At 42.0% G+C, this 13,992-nt stretch overlaps 1 protein-coding gene across 1 annotated transcript in view; it reads right to left on the bottom strand.

The window, feature by feature from the left end:
- VWF (von Willebrand factor) overlaps nucleotides 1–13,992 on the bottom strand; it is a 114,107-nt gene that overhangs the window by 9,305 nt on the left and 90,810 nt on the right. The window contains exons 41-44 of the mRNA XM_072145387.1: nucleotides 8,016–8,120; nucleotides 5,870–6,075; nucleotides 4,734–4,883; nucleotides 50–178 (exon numbers count right to left, since the gene is read on the bottom strand). Of these exons, the coding sequence (XP_072001488.1) occupies nucleotides 50–178; nucleotides 4,734–4,883; nucleotides 5,870–6,075; nucleotides 8,016–8,120 (590 nt within the window). The remainder of the gene's footprint in view (nucleotides 1–49; nucleotides 179–4,733; nucleotides 4,884–5,869; nucleotides 6,076–8,015; nucleotides 8,121–13,992) is intronic.

Here is a 13,992-nt window from a genome sequence, read left to right as displayed (position 1 = left end):
TGGAGATCCCATTATGTACAGGATAAAGGTCAATAATTTTTATTCTTACGCTATAGTAACGCTTTTCGTTGTCTGATCCCAACACGTCTCCTCTCCTTCTGGAGATCACCTCCTGTTCACACACGGCCCTCTTACACGTTCCACAGCACTCGTGTTCCTTAGTCACATATTTGAAGCCCTGAAGGTTGAAAACAGAATAAAATCACTTCGGATCAGAATTTTTGGAATCATAGTTCCTACAGTCTATACAATTTGGTTAGAATTTATGGGGATAAAAGGGGGATTCTGAGGGAAGTAGTTGGCCATAGTCTTCATAAAAGCCTCTAATCCTGTTCGGACTGAAAACAGATGGAAGTAGAAGTAGGAAGGGGATGAGTTTCTTCAATTTTAACCCCCATCGAACCCCTTTTCGCCTTCAAGGGATTTTTTTTTTCTGGTATGTCGAGAAAGAATGAGAGATAATCACTTTCCGTTGACTACCCGTTCCCATGGCACAGCAAGTGATCGGCTGCAATGATAATAGGAGTCTTGCCATATAGGGTCCATCTGAGACCATAAATGGAGGAAGGACAAATTTGGGGTAATATTTTATTTTTGTATCTCTGCCCCAATTTACAAGTTAATGGAAATACCAGTGTATAGACAGGAACGGCACACACGGTAGATTGTATGAATAACGTTAAGCCATTCCTGTCTATACCCACTGGTATTTCCATTACCGAACTAACCGAGTGGGGCTCGGTTGAACACACACAGCCGATTGTTGGGCAGCCTTTTCGAAGGATAACTTTACGTGCTTTGATACAAGTATTTCAAAGGTAAACCCCCACCTGTGGTACGGTAACGGCGAAAAGTAGTAACTGCCGATCTACCTTAGTGGGCGCCATCTCGCTTTTTTTTCCCTATCCAACTTACAAGGGGCTTTCGTTAACACAATAAACCCCTTTTTGAAAAATACTATAGAACTGGATGCAAATACATGCAAGTAAAAAATGAACTCAAATTGAATACAGTATAGAACTATATAGATACATTAGCAAATAAATAAGTTGTTGACATTTTGATACAAAAAGTTGGTGAGATGCACCTAGACCCCTATTCCGGACAAGGTTAGGATTATTAATTTGCATTAATTAGAAACTAATTTGACTCCTTATAATATCTACATTTTAGGTCGTTATTCAGTTCTTACAATATTACTCCTATAGTATTATCCCTACAACTTGGGAGGACATCATCCATTGACGAAGAGGACAACGTCAACGCAAATATGCTCAGGGATCATGATCTCAAAAGCTGTTCCTATTTTCTGTTAAGCCTCCTAGTAAATACATAGATATATGTGACCTCGCTATATCATCTCCCTGTTATTATCTACTGACCATTGACTGGATTTACATGTATTACTCTAATGGAAGTCAAACAAGAGGAATGTTCTCACATGGCCTCAGGTGTTTGTCGAAGGACTTCATTGTTATTACTATAAAGGATAGATTGTAGTATGCAGAAAGCCCTGAGTCATGCCTCGCACATGCTGTACTGTATGTTCTGTACTCTACAAGACGTATACAGGTGGGAATTGAAGAAGGTTACAAAAGAGTTTGTTCTACAGTAGAAGAACATGTATAGAATATTTATCCATTCTTGGCCAATCGTTCCTCCATTTGGTTTCATCAAAAGCAAGAGATTACACACAAAGAGCTAAAAGGTCATGTTAAACATTCATCCACCCACATCAAACAGTTCTCCTTTTACGTAGAAAGTGTAGACTCTGAAGAGGTGAGTTGAACTGACCCAAAGTTTGAAGAAGAAAGTGTAAAATTACGACCCATTTTTGAGCATCCATCAAAGTCTCATAAGGTTTACAAAGATCTCAAACTAAAATATATATCTAGATCGGCCAATTCTTCAATACGTGAATATCCCAAAAAGCAAGAGTATACAGATTCGGGTCAACTGTAAGGTTCTTCATCTCATACACAATCAACCGAGGAGTTCTTCCTCTATACATGGACTAGATTTTAATGCTCTTTGATCGATAAGTGATACGAATTGGCTTTAAGAAGTGCAAGAGGGTGAAAAGTAATAAACCAGCCCTATTATTATCATAAAGGACCTCTTTGGTCTACAAAATGCGCAACTGGGTCAACAACATCTATAAATATGTCATTTTGATTAACCAACGTTTGCCCAGTCACCAATGTGAACACGTATTATCTGACAAATGATGTTTTTGGAAAATATTTTGGCCGGGCTGTCAACCTTCATTACCAAAACGAGTTATGAATACTTTAAATGGTCCAGAGGAACCATATGTCACAATGTCTCCTACTCTTGCCCTTGTACATGTTGGCCATAGAACTTAATGTTTAATCCACTTGACCATTCATGGTCACTAAGCCATGGCCACGACCAGTATACTGCATCATCATCAGCCTGGTTGACTTTGTTTGCTCCTGGTATCATCTCCTTCCCATACAATGATGCATGCTCATATATCTGACCAAGGTATTTTTAGTCATAACAATGGTAAGTGGAAAATGGAAAAAAATATACAAAAATGCTAGCTGGAGATATAAGGTCAATTGATGCATAGTAGTTTTATGACATGTCGGAATAATTTAAAAGGGTTTTCCCAACAAGCAAGTTAGACCCTATCCATAGGATAGGGCCTGAATTGTTGATCGGTGGGGCCTCAGTGATGAGGCGACGAGGGGTCTGATGGAGGTACCTGGGACCTCATCGGACCCCTTGATTTCGTGATCTGTGGGAGTCTCATCACCGAGACCCCCACCTATCAGCAAGTTAGGCCCTTTTCTGTGGATAGGTCCTTGATGGGAAAACCCCTTTAAGGATGTCCTTGAAAAAGTGACCAAACCAGCTCCAGTAACCATCATACAGGATTTACTAAACACCACCACCCCTTTAGTCACTTCTGTTCAATGCACCTGTAAAATGTCAAAAAAGATATTGCCTACTCCATCTAAAAGTTGAACTTTTATGTATTGATTTTATAATCCGTCACCGAGAATGATTTTTGACCTCATGATCTTGTAAGTGGGTGGGTTCCAAAAAAAATTTCAATGCTGAGCCTCAACAAATCTGGCCAGAGATTCCATAAAGGGTCATCTATAGTTGTCCTCTGACAGCCCTGTAAATTATTAAGCTCTAAACAACATCATTTCTCTTCTCGAGGAACCATAGTGAGTATCGTACTTGTCCCCGACCACCCAAGGAGTCATGCCATGCATTTGGTGAGTACCTCGCCTAGTCTTCTGGCTTGGTGTGCTGCTTTTTCAATTAGGGAGTGTCGAAATCTAAGAAAGCTTTGAAGCTTTGAAGGAGAGGTCAAAAAACAGAGAGTATTCATTGTTCCCCATAGATATTCCCAAACATTCTCTGTAAAGTCAACACATTTGTGGATATAGAAGTGCCTTGGAATATATTGTAAACCAAAGTGAAGCTTACGCTAAGCTCGTCGAGAGATCCAGCCATGAAGACAAAGTGGTGGTTTTCTCGGAAGCGTGCTGCTCAATTAATCAGGGAGCTCTCTCTTTGTTTAGACTGGGGCCTACATCAGAATTAGCCACTGCCCTGGCACCTCATTTGCACCGTAATACAAGCCAGACAATTTTCCACTAACAAGGCACCACACAGACAAAGTCACACTTGGCCCTTATTGACCTGAATTAAGTGTTTGGAGTAAGTTCTTCTCGAAAAACTTGATTCCACCTCAACAAAGTCAAGAGATCATTAAACTATCAATAGGTATGTAATATGATTGGTAGTGGTTAAAGTATCCCACAAAATCCACCAATTTCGGCAAGACTCCCCAACAAGGTTAGATTTTTTAGGGGCCTCCAAACTCTTTTTCCATATGAGGATGTGGAAAAGAAGGATCAATCCTAAGTGGTGGTTAAAGAAAACCTGTCGGGAAATTTGGGACCACCGAATCACCAACATGCCTTGGTTTGAGGGCCCCAAATATATTTGACAATATTTGAATAGCTATTGATAACACAGCTTCAAAGGGATCATCCACTTATAATTCATGGCCGTTAAAGGGGGTCTGAAGAAAAAAGATACTCACCTCCATTTTGTTTCTCATTCCTATGTTGTGGTGGTCCAATGCGGCAGTTACACAATGGGGAACGGTCATGTCACTTTTGAACATCACTGTTCTCCCTCATGTGACCCCCGAAACTTCTGATCAACGAGGTTCAACAAGTTAACAAGATTCTGGAGAGTCGGGAGCCAAAATCAATTAGGGTTTCTAGGCCCCTAGTCAACCAAACACCCAGCGTTATTGGAACAACCCTTAAAGTCTACAGCTACTGAAGATGTGTGGACCTCCATCAAAGTTCTTGGCTTTAGTCTACTCTACTAACAGGAGCCATCATCACTTAGGAACTAGAGGACAAATAGTATTGTGGTGGTCTAGAGATTGATTGGAGTCCAGTTGATGGTGAAGGTATTTTCTCAGTTGTCCTCCATTTTGGGGTCAATTGAGCTTCAAGTGTTGAGACAAACACTGATCCCGCTGGATCGAGGGATGTGTCTAAAGTGGCACAATCCCTTTAAGCCCCCCTCTCTCTGCCTGAGATCAACATTAATAGATGCCCTGTCGTTGAAGTCCACTTCACAGGACTATACCATAAAAATGTTGATAGCCGAGAGTTATGATATTGCCCCCTATAGACCAGAACTTGTATCTCATCTTGTTCTATACTCACTTGGTTGCAGTTTTCATTGCAAGGCTTTTTCGCACACATTACACTGCGAAGGTTTGTGATGGGGTCGACCATGTCGGTGCATTTACAGTTCAGACAGCCATCTTCCCATGAGCTTCCGACGTGGTAGACATTGTTCTTATGGACACAGACCTGGAATAGAATCTCATATAAAGCAGATATATAGATATAGATATACAGCTAGTCCTCAAGTGCTACTGGTAACAAACAGGTTCCTGCAGTAACCATTAGGGGGAGCTTAAGAGTTAACTGTATACACAAACAGTATTCAGTGAGTTCCTGAGCTCCCCCTGGTGGTGGCTGAAGGCTGCAAGAGATTATTATTTCCCCTAAAGTCTTCTTACCATGGCCAGCAGTTTGACCATGTTTGACCATGACCAGCAGTTTTAGGTTCTCATATCCAGAGTCCTATTGGTTCTTGGTAATAATATGCAAATTATCTCTTACCAGTTACCCTGTAACTCAATATCCGACTATTTTAAGGGCCTTATACTATGACTCAGCCCCATGTGATGCTGTACAACTAGAATATACTGTCTACTGGTAAGGGGTGTCTGCTTTGGCTGATCTCCCGAGTCATTTGTCAGGACTCTTTAAGGGGTTGCACATCGAATTATCAAATGATATACCTACAGGTAGAACTAGAGAAATATCTTTCTTCCTTTTGGAGGAGATCACCTTACATTATGTAGGAGGTGCAAAGATTAAAAACACTGGGATGTCTAATGGGCTCAATGTCCAGGCCACCAAATTATTCATGTGGAGGGTTCAAGTAAAGTGAAGGGCGATTACATGATTTGAAGGCTAAAATTATGGCTAACATGTTCACTGCTTTCATCCTCTCTGCCACTAAAGTAGTACAGCTACGATTTCCTGGTTTACTCCACTTCCTGTGTGTCTGCTGACATCACAGGAAGGACTAGGGAGGGCTCTCAACCAATCACGGGCTTAGGCAGGTCACCACTACAATCAGTGATTGGCTGAGCTATAGCATTGGGAGACACCCATGAAGGGCTACCGGAACTCTTGGCATTTGCTTAAAATACCAAATTAAAGGGTTTTTACAGCTGAGCTCCCTTTAAGTGTGAATGTCTAGAGACTATCTGGCTGCCCCTCACCTTATCCGCCTCACAGGTGACACTGGAGCACCCGCACTCGTTGATGTGGATAGACGATATATATCCGGATGGACAGGTGTCGGTGGAGTTGGAGCAGCTGCATACACAGTCGTAGGTGTCACAGCACTCGGTGGTCTTCCTCGAAAGCCTCTTGTATGGTGGGCAACTGGGACGTCGTAACACGGGGCACGTTTCCCTTTTGCAGGCTGATATGGAAAACATGAGCAACAATTTCATTACCAGGAGGCAATACAGGAGGGCTAATACAACATATAGCACTAATGATAGCACTGTTCATCCTGATCCTCCTGGTTCATTAAATAAGTCATTCCTTTTTATCCCTATTCTGGCCTAAGAACCCACAATCTGCTTTCAAAGCAGCTGTCACTTCGATCACCAGGCTTCATCTAGTTATTACTGTAAGTAAGACGTTTATGCTCGGCCAAGAGTGCATGTGTTTCCTGTTTGCTAAAGGGAATAACCTCAGAGTGGGAAGAAGTGTCTCTTCTGAGGAAAATGGAGAATCAAAGCAGGTGGTTTGCCTCATCGCTGCACGTGACAAAGTCAGCTCTGCTACATCTGAATAACTATTACTTATTATATAAGCTCATGGGGAAAGCGCCGTTTACCGTGCACCAGGTGTTTCGTCGCCAGCGTTGGAGAAGAATAAACAGCGCCACCTGCTGACCTCATGGAGAACCTCTTTAAAAAAATTGTTGTTTTATAGAATTTCTATTCTATTTAATCTATTTAATGTGGGTTTGGCCACGTTGTAATATCCCGTGATGTGTGCCAGTTGACAAACACTGTAGCGCAAGGTCAAACAATCGCGGCATCGCTGTATTTGTCTCTTGCATAGGTGACTTAAGAGAAACCCAACCCTGCTACGTCAGGTTCAGCCCTGCTGTGCCCTGACAAGCTCAACTCTGCTGCCCCTGACGCGCTCGGCACTGCTACATCTCATCACAGAGTGGAATGGCTGTAAGTATATACGTGTGACTGATGCAGCTGTCACATTTGACAGCCAGTCTGCTGCACAGTCAGGAACATATGCTGGTCCCCGTCTTAAGGAGGTCTCTGGAGTTCCCCCTACTTTCCCGTGTGAAAAGCCTTCTCCTCGGCATCGCTGCCTCTCCGTGGAAGCTCACTGCTTTGGAATGTGTCGAGAAAATCCTCCGCCAAGCTGGTGGTATGGAATCGGAGTTTGGGTAATAATACGGAGGGATCAAGACTTTTGCAGAGGCCATATAATAAAAAAAAAGTCAGATTCAACCCAAAGGTCATGTGTTGAAAGAAGGGTCTCTGGGATCCAGCAGCGGAACGCAATTTTCGTGTCATTTTTGATTTATGGCCGATCAGATCTTCACATTACACAACAAACCGGACCTACAAACATAGACCTCCTCCCCCCACTGTGGCTGTGATGGGAATAAAGTGGATTAGAAAGAGAAAGGGGGGCGTCCTGCCATGAGATTTATATGCATACCACATGAAAAAGTCCTACTTCTTAAAGGAACTGTCCATTTTTCAGTCCCATGTCCTATGTTTTATCAATATCTTAATATATTTTCCTGAAGTCAATGAATGACATACAGGTTGCCTGCAGTCACCATTAGGGGGAGCTTAAGAGCTTACTGTATACACAAACAGTATTCAGTGAGATCCTGAGCTCCCCCTGGTGGTGGCTGAAGGTCGTAAAAGACTAATTATTTTCCCTAAGATCCTGAAAACCCTGAAACTAACTTGGATAATCAGCTAAAATTCAATGATGCTGTCCTCTTACCACTGAGATGTTTGACCATGGCTATCAGTATTAGGTACCAGTTCTCAAATCCAGAGTCCTGGAATTCGGATCCAGCTGTTGGCGTCAGTAGGACGACCCTGAACTCTAGGATATTATCATCCTAACCCTCTCGGGACACTGACTTACCACCATTACTGAAATTCTGACCCAGCGAGAGCTCCTGACCATGGTCAATGTTCAGCGGGATGACTCCAGAAGACCCCCCACCCAGTTCTCTTCTATGTCCAATCAGTCCTCTGAAGCCTGGAGGACTGATTTTTCAAGACTATTGCAATTAATGTAGAACAAAAGCCTTCAATAAAATCCAAAAACAAATTAAAAAAACCTAACATGTAACCTTACCGCACTCATAGACGGGTCGACACTCTCCAGGATTCGTAAGTACGACTTCCATTCCGTTCTCACAGTGAGGCACCGGAGGGATCTCACATGAGTTTATATCACAAACTGGAATGAAAATGAAGAAAAATTTAAATATGGTAAAAAAAACATGTAAAAAAAAATCACTTCAGGGAAACCCAGAGCTACAGTATCGGAGACCTCACTGTTTACCGGTAACTCTTTCCTATGAGCAACCAATTTACACCAAATATTTAAAGGCAGCCCAACTTCATGGCCCATACACCTAACCCCTTAATTATACCCCACTAATTTCCAAAGTCATAATGAATGCAGACCCCAAAATATAATTTAGTCCACAGACCCCACAAAATTAGTTTTGAACCCTGACCCCTAACTCTCTGAAAATGTAGTTGTCCAAAATCGCTAAATATCGCAGATCTCAGACCCCTATTATTATTTCAGATCCACATCCCAATAATTCATTCAGGCCCTAAATACAGCAATTGGTTATGGACCTATACTTTAACAATTAATTCAGGACCCCAAAGCCAATCAAATAATTCAGACCCCCAAACCCAACAATTGGTTATGGACCTATACCGCAATAATTAAATCAGGACCCCAAACCCCAACAATTAATTCAGACCCCAACCCCAACAACTGGTTATGGACCTATGCCGCAATAATTAAATCAGGACAACAAACCCTGTCAATTAATTCAGCCCCCAAACCCAACAACTAGTTATGGATCTATACTGTAATAATTAAATCAGGACCCCAAACCCCAACACTTAATTCAGATTCTAAATCCCAAGATTAATGCAAGCTCCTGACCCATACAATGATTCAGTCACCAAAACCTAGCAATCACTTCAGAGACCAAAAAAATCTATTAATTCAGGACCCCAAACCCTATCAATTCATTCAAACCCCAAACCCAACAATTGGTTATGGACCTATACCTCATTCATTAATTCAGGTCTCCAAACCCCAAGCATTTTAATTCAGACCCCAAACCCAACAATTGTTTAAGGACATCTCCCTCAATAATTAAATCAGGACCCCGAACCCCAACAATTAATTTAGATTCTAAAGCCCAAGATTAATTCAAGCTCCCGACTCCAACAATGATACAATCCAAAAACAAATTCATACCACAGACCAAAATAAATGAACTAGCTGAGAAAGAATATGAATTCAGACTGAAGATCCCAAATTTGCATCCTAAATAAATTTTTAACCCTGATAACTGATTTTAAAATGAACTTAAGCCTAGACTATAAAAATGAATTCAGACCGGAGACATTACACCTTAAAAAAAAAAGTTAAAATCTTAGACTAAAATTAAGTTCTGATTTCAGAGCCAAATCAGATTCCTCATTTTTTGGACCTCAAATCAAATGTGGGCCCTAAACGTTGGACTTTAAAGACACTGCGGTCTTCCTTATATTCTGAGTATGCATTCACATCTCGCTTCATATATACTTTTCAGCAGGGTCGGGTCCAGGTTTCAGTAGGCCCCTGGGCGGCAGACCCTCAGTGGGCCCCTTTGCAGTGAACTCACATGGCGGCATTACAAATTCAGAAACTAAAACAGTCTCCTGTTCCCAAAATTATTCCATAGTTTATCATCCCAAACAGCCCCCTCATGGTTATTTATATAAACCCCCCTGACACCCTATGGATTCATTAGATACAGCCCCCATTACCCCAGTGGATTCCTTATGTACTGCCTTATGTGGGCCCCCCAGCAGCTCTGGGCCCTCGGGACTTGCCCAGGTATGCCCAGTGCTGCTGCTGGCCCTGCTTGTCAGAGTATACATCAGGAGAGCACACAGAGTATACGCTGAGCGTCTCAATAGACATATACCGCAGTCTTTCCATCCTGCTCCCTGAGGCTATTGGAGCCTATGGAGGAAAATATTGCATCCCTCCGCTGGCCTTTGCTGAGTATACACTCAGGGAGGTCCCTAGTGATGTCAATGTCCAAATAAGGAGAGTGACATCACAGGGGGAAACATGGGCAGTAGCCAATGACTGGCTGCAACCGATGTTCACTCCTCATCCCACCTTCAGAGTGGAGGGGAAAAACAAAATGACGTATCCCACTGTATGTGCATACGTCCTAGTTCTCCATTATAAGGACAAGTCAGGAAACCACCCAACCTATCATTACAATGGAAGGCAAAAAACATAATGTGAACCCAGCCTTAACAGTCCTACATTCTTTCCACCAAGACTAGTAACGGCAACGATCCCTCCATGAAACCAAACTTTTCGTAGAAAGCACACTGGGAAACACTGTACCGTACACTAAACGCTAGAGAAACTTATTTTAAGGGTTAATACTCATGTTATTAAAGCCTGGCAACGGATCCCAGAATAAATTTTAAAAAATTCCAAAAAAATCTAAAAACAAATGGGTCAGTAAACAAGGCTGTCGGACTCTATCAGCTCTCGTACTTGCGTGCGTTGACAGCAACACATCCCATTCAGCTTAATCTCTCAGATTTTAATGTGAAATGGTTTCCGAGGAAGGAAATAAACGATTCCAAGTAAATCTAATGTAAAACACACAAAGAATCAAAGCAGCATAAGCCGATAGGCCCACGGGAGTCCGCCTTAACAAAGCCCTAACATCTCAAAGAGAGCCTGAGGGACCAGGCTTCACACCTTGATGGGTAGATTAAGGCTCATGACAAAAAGTTTTCGGAGGAAGGAGTTAGTTAACATTTGTCAAATAAAAGGATTAAAGAAATGTTAAGCATTTAAACTAAAAATATTTAGGTGTACAAAAGCGATGTTCAAATTAGGAAAACAATGTTGTGTTCTTTTTTCGGTGTTTATTGCCATGGTGATGAGGCCGCCACTCAATGGAATACACGAGAAACTTGTCCGAACAGGACGTAACCTTCAGAGACGGCACAAATCCTCACCTTACCCCGAAGGTCTTTCCACTTTGTTTGGTCTCGTCAAAGTCTTTACACACACAAAAAAAACACTTGAAGGTGTAAAAATGATTAAATGTGTCAAAGAAAAGACTTTACGAAAAGTATAAGTACTACAGTGAAGGCATCATCTCACGAAAAAATCATTATTACCTAGCCAGAGGATAGTTGACATTGTATGGTTGTTAGAGCTCCACCGTTGATCAATAGATCATGATCATTTGGACATTAAGTGGACAGGTGTAGTAACTGTTGGGTTTTTCGATCCCTGTGATTGGCTATAACGATAGTAGGTGACATTATCCAACCACCACAACTGGAGCCACCACTTGTGACCACATGACCAAAGAGTGTTGGGTATGGGTCAATTTGATAAGTCAATTGCTAATTCCTTTCATTAAAAAAAATCATATTTGGAACATCTGCAGATCCTAAACAGGCCTACAAGTTTCCATAGCAACAGACTACAAACAAAGACTGTGTAGTCATAGCCACCTATCTGTATCCCAATTCAAACTAATATACATAAAGTTGATAAGAAGTGCTCTACGTGCCAGAGGATAGTTGACATTGTAAGGTTCTTAGAGGTCCACCGTTGATCAATAGATCATGATCATTTGGACATTAAGAGGACATGTGAAGTAACTGTGGGGTTTTTCGATCCCTGTGATTGGCTATAGCCACAGTAGGTGACATTTTCCAAAACCCGGATCGCGAAACACATAACAGGAGCTACTTCCTCTCAAACTACATGCAGTTGTTTGTCAGGTGCTTCCAAGAATTTCAGAGACATTCATGGTGGTAATACAAATTCGTTGTCCGTTTTTCCTATTGGATCTCCAACCCCAAAAGAGAAGGGGATTGGACACGAAAGTTGCGATCCAGAGAAGCATATTGGATCTTAACTCTTAATACACGGGTACCACAAGGTTTAAACCACCGTAACGATCTAACGTACATATACTAATCGCGTTGTGTTTTTCAAGATCCTAACCCCACATGTCCATACCTTTCATGAGATTTTTCCCTATATTTTCTTCTATTTTTCTCCAATTCTGTGATACATTGGGGCTCATTGACTAAGGGTCCGAAAGCCGCACTTCCGTCGGGTTTCCCGAATATTTCCTTTTTGCGCCAAATTGCCCCGGGTTTTTGGCGCACGCGAGCAGATTGTGGCGCATCGGCGCCGGCTTTCACGCAACAGAAATTGGGGGGGAGTGGCCATCGGACAACCCGACCGATTCGGAAAAACTAAATTGTGTCGCAAGACCAGCACTTACATGCACCGGGAAGAAGAAGGTGAACTCCGGCGGACCTCGGGGCAGCAGCGACACCTGCTGGATATCGGACGCACGACCTTAGTGAATCCCGGCAGACCCGAATCCTCGTTGGACAACGCGCCGCGGGATCGCGACTGGACCGGGTAAGTAAATGTGCCCCATTATGTGCTATGTTGGATGCCGTCAACTTCCGGGGATGATCTGGAACCCCATCAGGCTTTCTTAATTCAAACGCCATCTAAATCACACAGACTACGACTAAGAATCATCCCGATTCGCAACGCTTCAGTTTCCACTAGTTTTTTTTATGGCGCCATGATTATATTTTTAACCTTTTTTCATTAAAGTGTGTTTTTAACTTTTTTAACTCATATGCACTTGGCCGTTGTTGGACTTCCGACATTATCCAACCACCACAACTGTAGCCACCCCACATGACCAAAGAGTGTTTATTTTTTTAAGTCAATTGCTAATTCCTTTAAAAAATTCATATTTTGAACATCTGCAGATCCTAAACAGGCCTATATGTTTCCATAGCAACAGACTACAAACAAAGACCGTGTAGTCATAGCCACCTAGCTCTATCACAATTCATACAAATATATATAAAGTGGATAAGAAGTGCTCTACGTTCACTCCTGCTTGGACTTTTTTTTGCAATTTTAATGAGATTTCAAGGTACATTCCAAATAAAAACATTAATAAAAAAGCCACACACGTCGGCATCGCAAAAGATCGGGCTGCTTTATCTGAAATGAATTAGTATCTGGCTTTCTGTAGCTACTGACGTGTCATTCTTGGAATCCATCGTACAATATAGACACGGACTCAGTCCTAATGACAAAAATATTTTTCCTCTGGAATATTAAGGTTTTATGTCCTGGAGTCTGCCAAAATTATATTATTTCCAACCCTTAATGGACAGGGAACAAGACGAAATGTCTTATCTTCTAAAACAGTGGTAAAATTGTAATAATTCCATCACGGAAAGCCAAAATTAGTGGAAGGTTTGAGAAGACAACGTAATAGTAAGAAGAGAGACTTCTAGAAAACATTTAAAAATAATGTAAATCCAACTCAAATACTACAATTACCTCAAGAACTTTCATCTACCATGTACTTTATCACGAGAGGATGGGGATATTTAGGTATGAGGTATCTTTGGCTATCCAAACTGAGTACTGGTGCCTATAAAAGTCTATGGGGCCACATTGTACCTTCACACAAGTCCATTTTCAGAAGTTTCACCAACAGAAAAAAAAACTGAGGCATGTTTCATCAGTACAATGGAAATATTTTCCTGATATGGTGGGACACTTTTTAGAATAAAGACATAAGGACTACATGTGTCAACAAAGAGGCTCCATCTCCATCTTGATGATAAGTCCTACTGGAGAACCAACCAATTTTCTTACTGTAGTTACGGTTTTGGAAATAGTCGGGAAGATTTACTTACCCGATCCAGTCGCGATCCCGCGGCGAGTTGTCCGACGCTGATTCAGGTCTAAGGTCACCAAGGTCCGTGCGCCGGAGATCCACCAGTTGTCGCTGCTGCTCCGAGATCCGCCGGAGTTCACCTTCTTTGTCCCGGTGCATGTAAGTGCTGATCTTGCGACACAAATTCTTTTTTAAATTCCGTGGCTTTTCCGAATCCGTCGGGTTGTCCGAAGGCCATGTCCCCCAATTTCTGTCGCGTGCGTCAAAATCCGATCGCGTGCGCCAAAATCCCAGGGCAGTTCGGCGCAAATC

Source organism: Engystomops pustulosus, chromosome 4 (assembly GCF_040894005.1).
Source record: "Engystomops pustulosus chromosome 4, aEngPut4.maternal, whole genome shotgun sequence".
In the NCBI taxonomy this organism is placed as follows: domain Eukaryota; kingdom Metazoa; phylum Chordata; class Amphibia; order Anura; family Leptodactylidae; genus Engystomops; species Engystomops pustulosus.
Note: the sequence above shows the minus strand (reverse complement) of the source record. Positions and strands in the feature narration are given on the sequence as shown.